General features: G+C 59.4%; 1 protein-coding gene across 2 annotated transcripts in view; it reads left to right on the top strand.

Moving 5' to 3' along the window:
• PARVB (parvin beta) overlaps positions 1-17,879 on the top strand; it is a 93,965-nt gene that overhangs the window by 31,556 nt on the left and 44,530 nt on the right. For both annotated transcript variants that reach the window (XM_080810009.1, XM_080810010.1), the window contains exons 2-3: positions 11,959-12,048; positions 14,817-14,887. In XM_080810009.1, the coding sequence (XP_080666135.1) occupies positions 11,959-12,048; positions 14,817-14,887 (161 nt within the window). The remainder of the gene's footprint in view (positions 1-11,958; positions 12,049-14,816; positions 14,888-17,879) is intronic.

Genomic DNA, 17,879 nt, shown 5'->3' with positions numbered 1-17,879 from the left:
TGAGCGGCGGCGGCCCTTGAGGTCCTTGGGAAGCCGGGGCTCTTGCACTCATCCCCAGGGAAGAAGCACGTTTGCCTGGGGAACCGGCCCCACCATCCTTCGCTCCTAGCATGGGGCTGCATTTTTATTTCACTGTGAGTCACTTAAGCCACGCTAATGAGCCTCTTGTGGGCACCGTGGCTTCCTTCTCTTGGTCGCCGGTCACTGTGCATGGGTGGCTGGCCTTGGCTCCCTGCTTGGGAATTGGTGTGGTGGTGGCAGGGGCGGGGGAGGGTTGGGTCACACGTGCCGCTGGCACCGTCCAGCCGCCAGCCTGATGGTTTTTGTAGAGTTGAGGTTCTGTTATAATTCAGCCTAATTAGCGTCTGTTTTAAATGCTCAGCCACCATATAAAGATGTTTGTGGTGATGCCTGAGCGGTGCATGAAGGCTCTTTGAGATTAGATCCTGCCTGATGTGCAGTGAGTTGGATGTTTCGATGGCTGGAGTTTTTTGAGAATTGGAGATGGTGGGGGGTACATGGACCCTCATCGTCTGAACAGTTAGCTAATGAGGCTGTTAGATCCCCTGATACTTACACAGACCTGGGGCTTTTGGGGTCTGGTTGGGCTCAGTGTCATCAGGTGCGGACGTCCGCTCTGTGCCAGGGGGATAAGGGGTTGGCCTCTGCCTCCAGGAGTCCATAATATGGCAGGGAGACATTCACGTACCCCTCGGTTGTAACCGGGAGTACAGGGGCTGGCTGTGAGTTCATGGCTGGACCTTGAGCCTTTTTTTTTCCCCTCGTAGATTTTATTTATTTGAGAGAGAGAGAGAGAGAGGGAATGAGCACAGAGGGAGAGGGAGAAGCAGGCCCCTGCTGAGCAGGGAGTCTGATGCGGACTCGATCCCAGGACCCTGAGCTCATGACCTGAGCCGAAGGCAGACACTTAACCAGATGCCCCCTGGACCTCGAAGCGTTGCAAGCACCTGGCTCATGGGGGCGCTTGCCAGGTGGGTGGCTCCCTGTCACCCAGCACAGGTGCTGATGGCGGGACGGGAAGGGGAGACGCAACACTTAGAGCTCGGCTGCTTCTTGTTGAATTAGTTGTCACGACAACCTTAGGATCCTGTCTGGTTATTATCCCCTGCAGTGGAAAGATGGTGAAAGACAGAAGGAGATGAAGCCTGGGCCCCAGGCCGCTGTGTGACGAACTTCCAGAGCCTGTGTTTTCTGTCTTCTGCGCGTAGGGCCCCCGGCTGGGGCTTGCGGGGCTGTGGATGGCGGGCCCTTTGGAGGGTCGGGGCGGGATGCCACGGGGAGGGATTTGGGCTTTGTGTGGGGAGGCAGTGGAAGGTGGGGATGGTCTGCGGGCAGAGGAGTGACCTGATGGGCTGTGTTCTGGGGACGAAGTCTTGAGACAGCGTGGGAGGTGGACTGGAAGGGAGGGACTGGGAGCTGAGACCCGCAGAGACTAGAGCAGACGCCGGCCTTGCGTGGGTCCAGCCACTATGTCCAACCCCCGAGGAGTCTACCTGCGGCAGGGAGGTGACTTGAATAAGCTGACCCACTTGCTCTCCACCTGAGCCGTCGGCCCCGCCGTCCCTGTCCCTGCAGGATCAGTCATCCTTTATGAGCAGGAAGCCCGGGCCCCTCCCGTGTCCTGGTTTCTGCTCGCCAGGTGGTTTATATGGGAGCGCTGGCATTTCACGTTCACCTGGAAGTCTTTTCTTCCTATTCTCCTGCCCCCAGACAGTTTGTTTCTCTGTTGGTCCTCGCATTTTTCTGATCACCCAGGGCAGAGGGGAAGAAAAGGCCTGATCTGGGCCGGGGAATTGTCTGTGTGACATCGGCTTCTGAGCTCCAGCCTTTTTCATATTTATACTTAGGCAACTTCTGGTGTTCAGAAGACCTGCCCTCCTGGAGACGGGCTGCCGGCTTTGTTCCCGCTGGGCTCTCTTCCGAACGCCTGCGGCCGGTGCGCGCCCAGCCCACGAGGCTTGGGGTTGTTGCTCCAGAGGGAGCTTGTCCCCAAAAGTCCCTAATTGCAGAGCAGAGTCCTTCCTCTGAACCCTCCCCACCCCCCGACACGGCCACCTCACAGTAATTGGGTCCTTGGTGACCCACGACTGGCAGGCTGATGTAAGCCTTAATGGAAACTCTCCTTTTCCACCCAATTAAGTGGCTGGAGGTGGAATGTTTTGCAAGAGCAGTCAGTTCCCTGTTCTCCTGGCTTTGGGTCTCTTACCTAAATTCTCCCGTTCGGCAACTTTTTGTCTCTATAAACACATAGGCGTTTGTCCCACAAATATTTATTGCGTGCTTATCACGTGTCAGGTTTTGTGTCGGCTGTGAGGCCATGGTCGAGCAGCACCCGACCCTGTGCACTACTGGGTGGGTGTGGGGAGGCAGGCCCACCCCACAACTGCACCGACGGGGGGTGGGGTGGGTGGAATGAAGGGATTGTGGCTGTCACAGGCAAGGGGAGCTGTAGGGAGCCAGAGGAGGAGCCCTTACTCTGTCTGGGGCCTGAGTGCAGAGAGAATGTCGTCCTGACAAATCTGGGGGACGGAGTGAAGTTAGCCTGACAGAAAGGGCCTCTCTGGTGGAGGGGACAGTTGGTGCAGAGATGTGACAGACACGAGTGGCTTGGGGATGCCTCATGAGGAAGGTTGAGAAGTTGAGAGCACAGCTGGCTTGATGAGAGGTGGGTTCTGCTTATCGAAAGTTGGTAGGGGCTTGTGTTCTATCCTGGAGCCAGTGGGAGCGTGTGGTGGATTGCACCAGGGACACGGTTAGCTTTGTGTGTTGGAAGGACACCTGCCTCAGAGAGGACTCTGTTTGCAAATGAAAGAAAACTCAAAGTAGATTAAGAACAGAATGGAATTCACTAGTGCCTTTTGATGGAAAGGGCCACCGGTGGCTGGCTTTAGGTAAGGCTTGATCCAGCACACAAATGGCTGAACTGTTCTCTCAGGTCTGTTGATCTGGTGCCTTCATTTCCAGGTTCTGTTTGGTGGTAGGATGATGGTGCAACTTCGACCTGCATGTCCTTGTTGGGTCAAGGCCGCTGGGGAAAAGTGCATTCCCAGTGCAGTCTTCTTGTAACTGTGGACTCTGAGCAGGCCAAGCCCATTCCTGCCTTGAAACCTTTTTTGTGGGGAGTGCAGCGTACCCACTGGCTCCACGCTGGGGCTGGGGGCAGGTCCCCATCTGGATTGTAACGCCTGCAAATGGGGGTCCGTGCTGGTTCCCTCCAGGGGAGGCTGGGTTCTGGTTTGCCCAGAAGAAGGTGACAGGCTGTTGGAGAGGAGAAACAGCTGAGTCCAGGACAGTCACCTGCAGGATGGGAGAGGCCACGGTGGGGCCCATGGGAGGCCGAGTGGCTGTCCTGGGAACCGGTCCCAACCCTCTCCACACAGCTGCCCCAGGGGCAAGGGCACGAGATGCAGAATCCGAGGTGGGTCCCGTCCAGCGTCTTGCTTCCTCCCACCGCGTTCTTGGCGAGTGTATGTGTTTGGGGCCCCTTCAGCCTTCTGGCTCCAGACTCAGGTTGTTACGGTGGCTTCGGGTGGTCAGGGCTGTGCTGTGCGGTTCCCTCCCTCAGTTTCTCTCTCCCTCCAGATTGCTTGCCGTGTCCCCTGATGCTGGCCGTGCTGCCGGGAGGATCCCCAGCGCCCCCCTGCCCCCTGCGTCTCACAGCCATTTCTGCTCTTGAACCCACTTTCCTAGGGTGTGGGAAGCAGCCCTTCAGAAGAGAGGGTCTTGGGAGAAGCTGGGGTGGCTCCTGAGCTCATTCATTATTGCTGCCGAGACAGGCGGCTCCGCATTTGGTTCAAGATCGAGAACAAGGGGGCGCCTGGGTGGCTCCGCGGGTTCAAGCCTCTGCCTTCAGCTCAGGTCATGATCCCAGGGTCCTGGGATCGAGCCCCGCATCGGGCTCTCTGCTCAGCGGGGAGCCTGCTTTCCCCTCTCTCTCTGCCTGCCTCTCTGCCTACATGTGATCTCTTTCTGTCAAATTAAAAAAAATAAAAAAATTAAAAAAATAAAAAAAAAAGATCGAGAACAGGGATTCGGAGTAGGACGGAAAGTCTGGGCTCTCCCCACGGGCAGGAAACCGTCTGAGTGTCCCTCCGATCCTGCCGGAAGTGGGAAGTGGTTTGGGGACCCGCAGGCCTTGAGTGGGTTGGATCCATCGAGAACGGGCCGGGCCAGCTTGGACTCGAGTGTTTCAGAGACCTCGTCTGTAGCGAAGCTTCGCATGACAGCATGTGCGAGGCGGGCCAGGTAGAAAGTTGTGGAAAGTTGGCCCCAGGATTTATCTTCGAAAGGAGCACTGGAGTCGCTGGCCGGTTTGATTTCAGGAGCAGGCGCGCAGGGGCGGGGTATGATGATGTCTTCTAAGTTCTTACCGTTCTAGGTGTTGATGGCCAGGCTCCCCGACTGGCATCAGCGACATGGCCTTGGGGCTGGTGGTTGGCGCTGAGTCTTAGATCCTCTTAGCCCAGGGGGTCCTAAGTGCCTGGAAGTTGGGAGCCTGGCTGAGCGCTCAGGAGGCACCTGGTTAGCAGAGGCCCCTGGGCGGGCTCTGGCTGACGATGGGAGCGGACATGACCACATCCAGGCGGTGACTGGGGTGTCCACAGTGTTGTCTCAGGCCTGGTTCTGTCTCACCCTGTGGGGTTCCCTGAGGATGTGGCCCCTCAGCTCTCCTCCCTCACCTTTCCCAGGCCGACCAGGCAGCCACGCACTACACTACCCCCGTGTCCCCAAAGCCAGAGGCCGTGGAGCGATCGTTTCAGGGAGAGCACAGAGGAGCAGCAGGCGGGTGCTGTGTGGATGCCCCTGGCATCCAGCGGAAGGCATTTCCCCGAGCCTGGATGGGAAGACGGAGTTGCCTGGGGGAGAGCTGTTCCTTCACCCCCAAAACTCGCTGCTTCTCTCTTGCCTGCACATGAGAGCATGGGCGGGGGGCCCTCTGGGACTTCCTCGGGGCTCTGCAGCTCTCTTTGGGCGGCCGTCCTGCAGGGAACCCCCGGGTCTGCGGGCTGGACGGGCTCGGCTCCCACACGCCTCCTTCCCCATAGGACTGGCTGTCGCGGGCTTTGGGGCCCCACGGGGGGTGAGGGACACCGACTCCTATCAGCGTGTCTGTCTCTTGTCTCGTCTTACAATAACAGAGGGACACCGTTGCGGCCCAGTCTTCTCCTTCCCTCCACCCTCGTCCCTTCCGGAGGTGACACAGGTCTCGCCATTTTGGAGCGGAGCCTTTCCTTCTTGTCTCTATGAATGTCACCGTGTACACCTAGAAATACACAGTTCAGGGTTTCTGATTGTGTTATTTGCATGCGTATCACGCTGTCTTTTTTCGAAAGCTGCACGGGATGTGTTGCACTGACAGGTGTCGGCCGTGAGCTCTCGAGGTGGGGGTCCGGAGCGCCTGCCGACCCCCTTTGGATTTGGCTTGTACTGAAATGCTCACACGTGTCTTTTAGCCTCAGAACTTATTCCGTCTCTAGAAATGGGCTGGGACCTCGTGCCCCAGCAGAGCCGAGTCCGTAGATCTGGTGCCAGGCCGAGCCATCCTTACAGGACGGGTCACCGTCCCGGGGCTCTCTTATTCCTGTGTCGTCAGCACGGTTCAGACTGTCATCCTCAGTGAGAAATTGCCGCGTGTTAAACACGCATAAATACAGCGGGCTCGTTACGATGGGCTGGCATCCTTGTGTCGGGGCCTGGTTCCACTCCAGATCTGCCCCTTGAAAGGTCAAGAGGCTCTTTTTTGTACATTTTTCCCTCGCGGGTTGCTGAAAGTTAATTTCCCTCTTGTCCCCCATCCGGGGCGGGAAGGGCCGCTGCTCTGCTTGGGGCCGTTGGCTCCCACAGCCCTTGACCCCGGGCCGGATGCTGCCGTCCATCGGCTAGAATCCCAAGAATCGTGAACGTTGAACTTGGACATCATAACCCCCTGGGGAAGACCCGGCCTCACGCTCCGAGGCTTTTGCAAGCGCCGTAGCTCCGGAGAGGATGCCTCCCCATCCCGAGTGGTGATCGCGGCTCGCGATGAGCACTGGTCTCTGCGCAAGTTGGAAGGAGCGGGGCCCCCGCCCCCCGTGGTCCGGTGGGCTCTGCTTGACATCTTGCTTGGGCCCTGTTCTAGCTGAGCTGTGAGATCTTCGTGTGTGGGACGACGGGCCCCGTTTTCAGCGGAACCGCTGTGTGAGGCGCTCCGTGGTGGATGGATTTCCTTATTCTGATCAACTCTGACATCTGCAGAGAATCGGCCCCTCTGAGCGCGGACGGAAGCCCTTGCTGTTGGGCGGGGCCTGGGAAAGCCTCACGGTTGGGTCCCCCTAAGCACCGGGAAGTTTCTGTCCCTACAACTGTCCTAGCCCAGCCCGTGGGGACACATGCGTCTCTACCCTCCCTTCGTTTCCCTGGCAGCTGCGAGGACCGCTCGGTTCCCTTTGCGACCGGCGGACCTGGGAGTGGGTGTGTCTTGACCGGGACAGGTGAGCGTAGGGAACCGAGGCAGCTTTCCTGCCATCTTCTGGTCCCTCTTGTAGATGTGGTTCAGGGGACGCGATGTTTTGTGGGGGTTTTCTCTTTGATCCAGTTCCCACGGCGCTGCTGAAAATTCTCCTCATCTTTCGTTCTGCATGAAAACCAGGAAACGTCAAAAACTATGGTGTCAAAAAGTCCCCCTAAGGTGGCAAAACATCACAGTTGTGTTGAAATGTCAGAAAATGGAATAGTCCCCGCTCTAGCGTCCGCGGCCGCTGCCCACCCCTCGGCAGGCCTTTCTTTGAGTCCGCCACGAAGCCCTGCAGGTGAGACCCCCGTGGGCTCTCTGCACCCCATCTTTGCAGGCGGTGCCTCGCGATACCCCTTCCTGCCCTGGCGCCCCTCGAGGAGCGAGAGGCCGAGAAGCCTTTGTGTGTTCAGACCCACGTGTCCTTGCTCCGGGAGCCAGGCGCCTTCAGGGCATGTGTTCTCAGGAATGTCAAAGGGAAAAAAAAAAGGTGCCTAAAAGCCTGCTTTTTCGGAAGGAGCCTGGGTATAAATAAATAAATGAAACCCATACAAAGGAAAAGATGAAAAAAGAAATCAAAGATGGAACCTTCGCGTTTGGCCTGCGGTGTAAGTGGTGGGTTCTTTATGACATGCTTTCAAGTGTTGATGTTTATGTGCTTGTAATTCCAGGCGGGAGAGGTGTTACTTCGTTTTTTTTTTTTTTTTTTTTTTAAGCCTTGCCCAGCCCTTGGCTGGGGTGGTGGAAAGGCAACGGGCTTTGGAAACACGCCCATCTACCTCGATCCAGCAGATGCTCCAAGCTAACTAACATTTATTGAGCGCTTACTGTATGCCGGCATCTCCTGGAGCCTTGTATCTGTCTTTGAAGGGTGCCCCCGTTTCACAGATGGGAGCTGAGGCACAAAGCAAATAAGTAGCTTGCCCAGGCTCAGCTTGTCAGTGGTCGAGCCGGGATCTGAAACCAATAGACCAGCTCCAGGGTTAGGATCTGAGTTAGCACCAGTGTGGGTGGGCGGACGGTCCAGGAAAGAGAAGAAGGTGGGATGACTGTGTGGTGTGAGCTAGGCAGAGAGGAGCCTGGCGTGGGAAGGGGGCACCCAGGAGGGCTTCCTGGAGGAGGTTGCCAATAAGCTGAGGCTTGGAGGTGTGTAGGAGTCAGCTGGGCATACTGAGGTGCAAGACCATGTAGAAGCGGGTTCAGTGCTGACTTGGGGCTCACTGGGGGCTGCATATCAGGTGCCTTCACATGTGACAGCTGCCGGCCCAGCCAGGACCCGGCTGCTCCCTCACTTGTTAGGAGATACGATGAATGCATGTCATGGAAGGTGCCTGGCACATAGTAGGTCCTCAGGAAGCATTAGTGGCCCTCTGTGCTTCCTGTGGTCGGGTAGGAACGTGGATTGTACATTTACCGTGACTGAGCTTGCAAACGGGTGGCCCTGGTTGGCCCACAGAATTGGAGTGATGTGCTTGCATTATAAATTGGGAGATTCCACACTAAACCCACATTTGAACTTTTTTGAAATCTCTTAAGACCGGTGACTGCTGTCTGCATGTCCCGGTCTGCCCCCTGCCCCCGGCTGTGTGAGGGGTCGCCATCCCCAAAGGGCAAATTGTGCCATCAAACACCCCCTGCCCCTTGGCTCTGTCTTCTGACCTGGGCCCCCTCCTTCCTCTCAACCTCCTGGCTTTCCTCCCAGCCCCGTGTGCCCCCCATGCGGCCCGTGGCCGCAGCACCCCTGGGAGGTGGACTTGGGTGTGGTGGGAACCTTTGCCATCCATTTCCTTGTGCCTGGCCGTCAGGTTTTATGTGGACAAGGGCATCCCTCTCCAAACAGTGGCGCGCACTCAGGAAATCGGTGGGTCCTCAGCCTCCTGGCACCGGGCCCCGTCCGTTTGAACGTCCACACCCATTGAGCACACCAGACGTCGGCTCTCCCGGGCCAGCGGATCTTTCTCCGTGACTCAAGGCAGCCGGCATTTCACATCTTTGAAGTGTTGGGCTTTCTGGCAAATGGACCAGCACGTTAAAAACCAGAACATTCCAGGGATTAACGGCAAGCCACTAAACTGGCAGAGTGGGGTCCTTGGGGAGAAGCCAGGGTTTGAGAGGAGCCTCTCCTTCCACATGTCAGACTGACCCTCGGAAGACAGTAATCAGATTTAGACAGAATGGTCCTCAGGGACGGGGCCCGTGTTCTCTGGGGAACCCAGGCTGTGAGAAGTAGAGTCCCCGAGAACCCTCCGTGGTTCAGCATCGGTGTGGCTGCACGGTGGGCTTCCAGAGTCCAGGCGCTCTGATCTGTCACCCGTATGCTTTGCGGAGAGTCCCAAAGTCCCTTCTGCAGATTCTTGCCATCTTTCAAGGCCGCATTCAAATGCTGCCTCCTCCAGGAAGCCTTCCCTGGTTCTTCCGGGGGTGCAAGAGAGCCACGCCCTCCCCTTCTTCCTTTCTTCTCTTTGTCCCTCTGTGGAAGCCTGTTTTCCCATCTCGGTTTCTCCCCTTCACAGAGGGTGGGCAGATGCCCACCAGGGTTTCTGAACCAGGAGCTGAGCACTCATGGTCTCACTTAATACTTAGAATTCCCTATGAGGCAGCTACTGCTGTCACCCCCATGTTACAGATGGGGAAACTGAGGCTTGGCAAGGTGAAGGGACCCCTCTAGGCCACGTGCCCGTGTGTGGTAAAGTTGGACTCACGCCCCCGGCTCTGTGGTCACCGACCTGGGCTCATGACCGAGGGCTCTGTCCTTGCTTTCCTCCGAGCTTTGCACACAAGCTCCTTCGGAATGTGCTGCCTGTCGAGCCAGTGCCTGGGCGGTTCTGGGAGAGCATTTCTCGTTTATTAAGGTCAGGAAATCTCGGGTCCTGTTTAGTGTTATCTTTGATGTTCAAGGGTGGAGTGGAAATTTCTGTTGCCATGTGACCCCGTTTCTGTGCTTTGAAAACGCTATTTCCTATCTCCCCGTGTCTTTGAGCTCAGGCAGCAGGGCCCCCCGGGAGCATTTCTGCGTGTCTGCCCCTCCGCCCTCCTCCCCGTCGCTCCGGCCCACAGCCTGTGTCCTGGGGAGCGGAGGACCCGTGTGGCATCTTTCTGAGCCGAGTTACGGGCTCGTTGTCGTGGCTCACCCGCGCCACACCCGCCGCCTTTCCCTCTTTCCCAGGCTGTGAACGTGACCACACCCCGACCGCCTGGACCTGAAGGGACCCCCCCCCCCCCGGCCTGTCCGTCCCTCTGTGATGTCGGCCCAGGAAGTGGGACTTAGGCCTTCGGGGTCTCTGCATACACCCCGCTCACCGGGCCAGGGGTGTGTTCCCCGTCTGTCCGCGGCTTCCGTGCAGGATCCCCTTTCCCGCTTTCCTTTTTCTGCCTTCAGAAAGCCGGCCTAAGATGCTGCTCGTAACACATCACCTCGTGGAAGCGATGGCTGAGACGCGGCCGCTGGCCTGGGAGCTGGCCGGGGCCTCCCCGTGGGCGTCTGTGGAGTGTGGCCGGGGGAGCCCGGGGTGGAGGGCACGTCTTAAAACCCTACTTGTGCCTCGGCACGCGGGAAGGTGCTGAGCGTTCGTGCGTGTCTCACGCAGAGTGAAGCTAAGGGTGTGGGGACAAGAAGACGACTGTGCGTGTGGCCTGCTTCTGGGACACGCCCCGGGGGTGTGCATGCGCAGGGTGACCGCGGGGACGGCTTCCAACTTGCAGGCTGGGATGCTGTTGGCAGAGAGTCTGCTTTTTCTTTTTTTCTTTTTTTTTTGTTGTTGCTGTTGTGGTAAAACATACATAACATAAAATGTATCATTTTAACCCCTCGTGGGTGGGTGCTTCCGTCCACTCACGGGGTGGCGTTACCGCCCGCTCGTCTCCTGAAGCCTTCATTGTCCTGCGCTCAAACTCTGTCCGTGTGAACATGAGCCCCCGCCTCCCCCCTCCCCACCCCCTGCCGTTTGACTGGATGTCTGAGGCTCTGTGACTGGGTCCCTCACTGTGTCTCGGAATGACCTTCCCTTCCACGGCGAGCAGCGTTCTGTCCTGCGGGCGGGTCGCATCTCGTGTGGTCACCCACCCGTCGGGGCGCTCTCGGCGGTGATGCCACCTCTTGTGAGTCGTGCTGCTCGGGGACGTGGGGATGGATGCAAGAGTTTACTTTGTAGAAAGCCTCGTCTTGGGGCCTTCCCTGGTGCGAGCTATGGGTGTTCTCATGCCGGGCGGAGGGGCCGGCCGTCTGCAGAGCCCGCTGGGTTCCTGGCTCTGGCCTGGAGGCCTCACGTTCACCATTTCGTCCTCCCGGGGGCCCTGAGGGGTGACTTGGGCTTGCTTGGGGTCACACCGCTAGCAGAGTTGAGGGGAACTGTACCTCCTGCCTGCTTCAACGCCATCAGGCCCTGTCCCCTTGGTTACTCTTCAGATGCCCGGGATCGGCTGTGTGAACGGTTCACGGTGACTGTGGTATTGGAAGAGGAAAGGTTTTCACAGGAAAGAATGGTTCATGGAAGAGAAGGCCTGGGCACCCCGTTGACCCGGGACCGCCGATGGGGCAGCCAGTCCGTGGCGTGGGGTTGGGGACTGTGGCCCAGAGCTGTCAGCCAGGACTGTCAAAAGCAGCAGGTGCCCCGGCCCCACTCGTTGACTCGGGTCCTGGGGCTGGAGGCTGGAGTCCCAGGAGTACAGGCGCTGGATGAAACGGGGACAGGGTAAGGGTCCCGGTGGTGCCCCCTGACGGATGTGACTCGAAGCGTTTTCCTGCGGGGCGATGGTCCTTTCTGCCCCTGGCATCCGTGCTGTGCCTCTGAGCCCTGTCATCATCGAGTGCTGCCCTCACCCAACACGCGCGCGTGCGTGCGCACACACATACAGGCTGGTTCTGTCCACACCGCAGGTCACGGTGCCTCCGGGTCAAGGTTTGTGAGATTCTGTTGCAGGCTCTGGTGTCCCAGCACTGGCCATGACCTGCTCTTGGGCTTCTGCTCCCTTGAACCTGACCGTTGACAACAGCATCACTCTAAATTTGGGGCTTGCCTGTGCCCACGTTAGGAACGGCCTCCGCCCCCAGGTCCCCTGGCTGAGGACACAGCTCTCCAGGGAGCGAGGTGAGGGGCTGCCGTTTCAGGCCTTGTCGCTGGGATTCCAGTTTTGTCCATGTCAGCAACCTTGGGCGGATCTGGAAGCATCCACAAGCTTCTGTGTGTTAGCCCTGAATTCCAAAGGGCAGTGAAAACCGACTGGCCGGGCTTGGCGGGCACCGGGAGATACTTGGCGCCAGAGGGAGGAACTGCAGAACGTGGTCTGGGTTCGGAGGCTTCGTGCTCGGACTCTTTCTGGGCGACGGGCCATTTAGGAATGCTTGTTAAACGCTTACAGAGCAGGAGTCGATCCTGCGTGTTTCTGCTGCCGACACGCGAGGCCGCGCTGCTCCGTTGACACTGACCCTTGTCTCCCTTTCTCCGCAGTGAGTGACCTGCAGGAAGAAGGCAGACATGCCATCAACTCGCCGATGTCCCCCGCCTCGGCGGATGTCCACCCCGAAGACACGCTGTTAGGTACCGTGCGCTCTGCCAGGCCCCTGTCGTGACGCCGCTGAGCTCCCGCGGTTGGTGAGGCCGGGGAGGAGCTCCAGGGCGACGGCCTGGGGACCAGGCATCACACCAGGCGGCATCCGAGAGTCTGGGCTCTTAGCTCAAGGTCTTGTTTAGAAAAGTAGGTGGGAAGGAAAACCCCGTCTTCCTTTGTAAGTTTTTGCCTGTCTGATTTCCCACGTCCATTGTGTTAGTCGTTCCGTCCGATGAGTCCGACAGATCCGGGGTTCAGCCCCATTGAAAAGATGGTTTGTTACAGGCGAGGGGCACGCAGTTCCCGAGGTGGGGGCCGGCCAGCCTTGGGCAGGAGGCTGGAGGGAGCGGAGGGTGTGGCCTGTCTTTTCTTGTGGGAGGGACTGGGTGGGACAGGGTAGGCGGGTGTGGACTGGCTGGTTGGGATAATCTCCGAGGGCTCTGCTGAGTCGGTGCGCTGGGTGGGGGGAGTGGGGGGTTGGGGGTGTGGGGATGGGAGGGGGTGGAGGGGTGGGGGGGTGGAACTGGGAGGGGGGTGGGAGAGGGGGGGGATTAGGGCAGGGGCCTGTGGTCTGGGAGCGTGAGATCCCGTGGAACACATGGCCGCTGGGGGTGGGCTCTGGGTTGGCTTGCACATCAAGGGCAGTCGCAGCGGAATTGTTGGCTGTCTTGGGAACTGGCCAACCCTGGGAGGGACAGTGTTTCCAGGTCCCCAGGCCCCCAGGTGTCAGAGCATTCAAAAATATAGGAAGTAAGAAACATAGTTAATACATCCTAATCTTGGCACAAGCCAGAGCTGTCCCGAGGTCGTGGGCTTGCTGGGTGGGACCCGGCAAGTGATGAAGGCCTCTGCACCCACCTCCTTGGGACCACATCACAGCCAGCGCTGATGAGGTGACAGCATGGACAAAAGTGTGTTTTGGGATCTGGTCGGTCTGAAAGGCGGTTGTGGAACATTCTGCTTATTTCCAAACCCTGGTTCAAAGAGAAGCCCCAGTTGGTCCCTCCTTTGTGGTTTCTGCGACAAGGCCAGGCCAGCAAGAGCTTGTGGAGAGAAATGCAGACACAGGTTCAGCTTGGTGGACCTGAAGCCAAGTGCTGGGCGAGCTCCCTGAGATCCTGCTGGGGTCCACTGTGGCCCCTGTCTCTTCTCGGAAGAGGATGACTCTTCACTGTTACTGCTGCTGAGTCTGGCTGAAGTGCATGCTCCTGGGTGACCCCCTCTCAGGGGAAACTGGGGACTCACTTGTGGGTCTGGGAATTAGCCAGACACAGACCAGGAGGCTTCACCTCGGCCCTCTGGATATCCGGCACCGGGTAATGCTTTACTGTTGGAAGCTGTCCTGTGTCTTGTGGGGTTTGAGCATCCCCAACCTCTACCCACGAGATGCCACCAGCTGGGACAACCAAAAATGTCTACAGACACCGCTACATGTCGCCTGGGGTGGGGGAAGGACACCGTGGCTCCTGTGGAGAACCGTGATTTAGACTAACAGGAGGGCTAAAAGGCTTATCCTAGACACGTGGCAAGCTCTCATTTTGTTGATAATGCCTCGAACTTGCCTTTCCCTGGGCCCTAACCCTCCCCGTTTTGCCATCTGTATAAACAGCGGCTCTCGGGCAGAGGGAGCTGGTGTCCTTCAGTTTGTTCCACAAGGTTCTGCTCATCCCTCGTTTGTGTGACCTGCTTATCCCTGTTTGTGTGACCTTGAGAAGGACCGACCTGGTCAGTGCCTGGAACTGAGATCTGAAAGGTGAAGGGATTGTGGAGTGGAGAGAAGGGGTATCAGTCAGGGAGCAACATATGCCAAGGTCCTGCGGCAGGCAGTGGTGAGGTTTGCCGAGGAGCAAGGGAAGGCTGGAAGGGCCAGAGAGTGGAGAGTGCCCGGGACAGCTGGGGAGGCGAGGCTGCAGGGGGCCTTGGAGGCCACGTGGAGGGTGCTGGCCTTGGTCCCAGGAGCACTGGGAGGCTGCTGAGGGCCTTAGCAGGGACATCACAAGGGACCCCCATGTGGGGTTACCTGGAGCATCCCTCTCAAGCGTCAGATCTGCATGACTCCAAAAAGTTTTCCACTTTGTCAGGTTTTGAAATTTGCTGTTGTGAAGCCAGTCTTCTCAAAGCCGTTCTGTTCCCGAGCTCCGTGGGAGCCTGCCTAGGCCCCGGGAGCCTGGTCCTCGCCACCCGTGTGTCCTGCGGGCCCACCCCATGCTCGGGTCCCGAGGCCTCCCTCTCCCCATCCCCTGCGTGCCGTCCGCGGCGCCTCCCACACCCTCCCCTGTGAGGGCACCGGCCAGTTTTCTGGATGGTGTCGGACCAGTGGGGGGGCTTTCCCACGCTCCTCCTCTCTATCACACCAGCCCTGCTGGAGCAGCTCGCTGGGCCCCACTGTCCCTGGATCGAGGCCTGACCTTGGAGGGAAAACGGGTAACAAACAAACAGAACAGGGATGAACACATTTTACTGTGAACCGTCACTCACTCCCTCCTTCTTTTTTGCTGTTTTTTCTGATTTTCTGGTGCATGCTATTTTACGTAGCAGGGAGCTTTCTCGGTGCGTGTATTTACTAACAGCGGCTGTGGGAACTTGTACCGCGGACCGATTCAGCCCGTGTGCGTGCTGTCCTCGCAGCGTGATCCCACCGGGAGAAGCCTGGCTTCTCTGCGCTCTGTCCCCCTCCCCCACGTCAGGCGAGGGGAGTCGGCCGTCCCCCCAGCCCCGCCGCGCCGGCTAGTGCTAACCGGACTCTCTCCCCCCGCAGAGGAGAACGAGGAGCGCACGATGATCGACCCCACCTCCAAGGATGACCCCAAATTCAAGGAGTTGGTCAAGGTAAGGAGCTCCTTGGTCAGCGCCTTCCTGCTGGGCTGCGATGAGGGGTCAGGGGAGCCACAGCGGGAGGGCTAGAGGCCCCCATGGTAATTCGGAGTGACAGCAGCAGCTTCTGTCTCCTGAGCCTGGTTTCTGAGCCCCGGCTCCGCGGTGAGGCTTTACTGGTGGCGTCCCTGCGGGTCTGAGTGCTGATGGCGGTTCTCATTGTTCCGATCTAAACCACGGTGGGGCTTCAGAAGTTAATGCCGCGATGGAGGAGCGAAGGCTCGGGTGTGGCCGCGTCCTCGCCCGGTGGGACCCAGCTCCGCGCCAGAGCTGGCGGCCGTGGGAAAGCTGTCATTTCTGCAGCCCGAGGCGGACGCAGGAGACCCCCGGGCTCTGAGGACGCTGTCTGTGACAGTCCGTGCCGCCGACATTGGCCATTAGAAGTGCTTTTCAAGATGTTTCTCCACCTTCGCCGGCGCTGCTGCGCGTGAGGCGGCGTGGAACCGTGTTCTCATGGGAGCCGATGCAGGAATGGGAAAGCCTTTGCCAGATTGTCTCCTGGTAAAAACTGACCTCGTAAAGGCCCGTGTTAGGGCCCAGCCAGAAACGCTGGGGCTCCCTTGCTTTGCTCAGCCCGCACCAATCAAATTCTAACCTCTTCCCAAACATCCTCGCAGACCCAGCCAGAGGGAACGTTGACTTCAGCGCCCAGGCCGTCCGTGGCCCAGTCGGGCGGCCGGTTGGGATTCACGGCCACACGCTCCTTCTTCGATGTAGGAGCAAAGCTGGAGAGTTCACGAGCATCCCTTCCCTGACACACCCCCAAGGGAGCTGGTGCCGTCCTCACATTCACGTGAGGACAGAGGGGAGAGCCCTCCCCCCGCCAGGTTACACCTGTTAGAGGCGTGTGCGGGCTGAACGGGTCTGGTCGTCTGGGACCTTGTTCGCTCAGCGGGGGTTGAACATTGGGTGCCGTGCCGGGCCCCGGGTGTCCTGAGACGAGCGGATCGCCCTCTTCCCGTGTGGGGTCTGCTGCTCGCTCCTCTCGGATTCACCCGACCTGACCGGGCTCCGTGTGCCGCCGTGACTTCTAAGCCCGCAGGGTGTTTTGGGCGCTGTGGGGTGAGGGCTGGTCAGCTGCTTGTCCTTCAGCAGCCCACGCGGAGGGGACCGCGGCATCTCTGCGTCCGGGGCCGGCCCCGTGGGGCCCGTGGGCTGCGGCTCCCCGGCTCTTCTGGACTCTGGATTTGGCGGCAGGGCCGCGCGGCTGGGGACGGGGCGTGCCGATGAGGGGGGCTGGCGGCACGGCAGGCCTGCACCCCATCAGGCAAAGTCGGCCGGAGGACCAGAAGGCACCGGAGACAGAGAGCCTCTCCCTTGCTTCCCTGCTGGGTGGCTGGGAGGGCCACGGCGCCGCACTCGGGAGGCTGCAGGGCTGAGCACGGGTGGGTTTTCTTCCCAAGTTGTGGTCAGCTCAGGGCTGCCCCTGTCTCACCTCCCTTCCCGCTCACTCTTGCTCGCTTGGGCTTGTCCCCCACCCCAGCAAGGAAGCAGCAGTGAACTTGGCCCTGGGCGCTCTTTCTGGGGAGCCCAGGGGTGGTGGGCTGAGTCACGGCCCCCCAGGGTGTCCACGTGACTCTTACCACCTCCTGTGGCAGAAGGGACTCTGGGGACGTAATGCCGGGGTCTTGGTTTGGGAGATGACCCTGGGCCACTCCTCTGGCCTGCAGGACCTGTGCCAGGAGATGGACCATTTCTGGAAGGTTCTGCCTGCTCCCAGACGGCAGGCAGCATCTCGAGGCAGGCTGGCGGCCTGATTTTCACTTTATCACGCCTTTTCCAAGTGAGCATGAGCACGGCAAGCAGGAGGGCGGTGCTGGGTTGGCCGGCTGGGGATCGTTAGTCTAGTCGCTGTGGTTGTGGGATGGAGGGGGTGTGCGGGAGGTACTAGTTCTCACCGACTAGAGCGGGTGGGCGGTGGCTTCTGGGATGCCAGGGCTGGGCTTCGGCTGCCCCTGGTTCCCTCGTGTTTGCCATGTGCGTGGGTTACTGGCTAGGGGGCCGCAGGCGTGCCCCTGAGTCAGGGTCCGCTGCCGTCAGCACCAGCTTCTCCTCGCGGGGGGCGTAGCCTGTCCCCAGGCCACAGTGGCCTGTGCCCCGGGGTGGGGGAGCCCAGCCCGCATCACTTCCTGTCTCCCCTTTCGGCTCGTCGTGGAGCCTGTGCCCACCCAGGTGTGGGGTGCCAGAGGCCAGCCCCCAAGCCCTACCCTCACTTCTGACACTAGTTAGAAGTTTGGGTCCCCAAATCGGCTTGTGGGTTTGACACTAGACAGACTCGCAGAAGTCACCGAATGCTGCCGCACTCGCTGTTAGGGTTCATCCCAGCGAAAGGACACAGGTGAAAATCAGCTGGGGGAGGGGGCACCCAGGGAGGGCCCAGGAGGGTACTGAATGTGGCATTTCCAAATATCTTCTGGTGGCATCGTGGACAGCGTCAGTGACTGGCAGTGATAAGACAGGGTTCCTTGAGCATCGCTGGGGAAGGTCCCCGAGCCTCATGTCGATAGTGTTTGCTGGACTGCCACCCCGTAGGCATGACTGACTGCCCTGGGAACCAGCCTGTCTCCCGCCCTCCCCTGTGACGAATAGAGTGTGGCCCAAAGCCCCAGCCTAAGCCAGGTTGGTCCTTTTTGGCCAGCCCCAGGCTGTCATACAACCACTCCGGCGGGACGCTCGGGGGCCCGGAGGCACAGGCCAGCCTGCGCTCCGGGCAAGGTTAGCGTCTGCACCTGGCCTGTGCTCTTGTGGCCCCCAGCGCGGAGGACGCAGTTCGACCTGTCTCTTTTCTCCTGATGTCCCCTCCGGAGACACGTTCTCCAGCCCGCTCCCGCCACAGCCCCTGCGCTCCACACCCCACCTCCGTGCCCTGACTGGTTCGTCCCACCCCCCACCCCCACTTCCCTGGCCTGGACCCGTGCACTTACTCGTCTCCTCCCTCTCTAATGGA

Source organism: Martes martes, assembly GCF_963455335.1.
Source record: "Martes martes genome assembly, chromosome: 8".
NCBI classification, from domain to species: domain Eukaryota; kingdom Metazoa; phylum Chordata; class Mammalia; order Carnivora; family Mustelidae; genus Martes; species Martes martes.
This window is presented reverse-complemented; position numbering and strand designations above follow the sequence as displayed.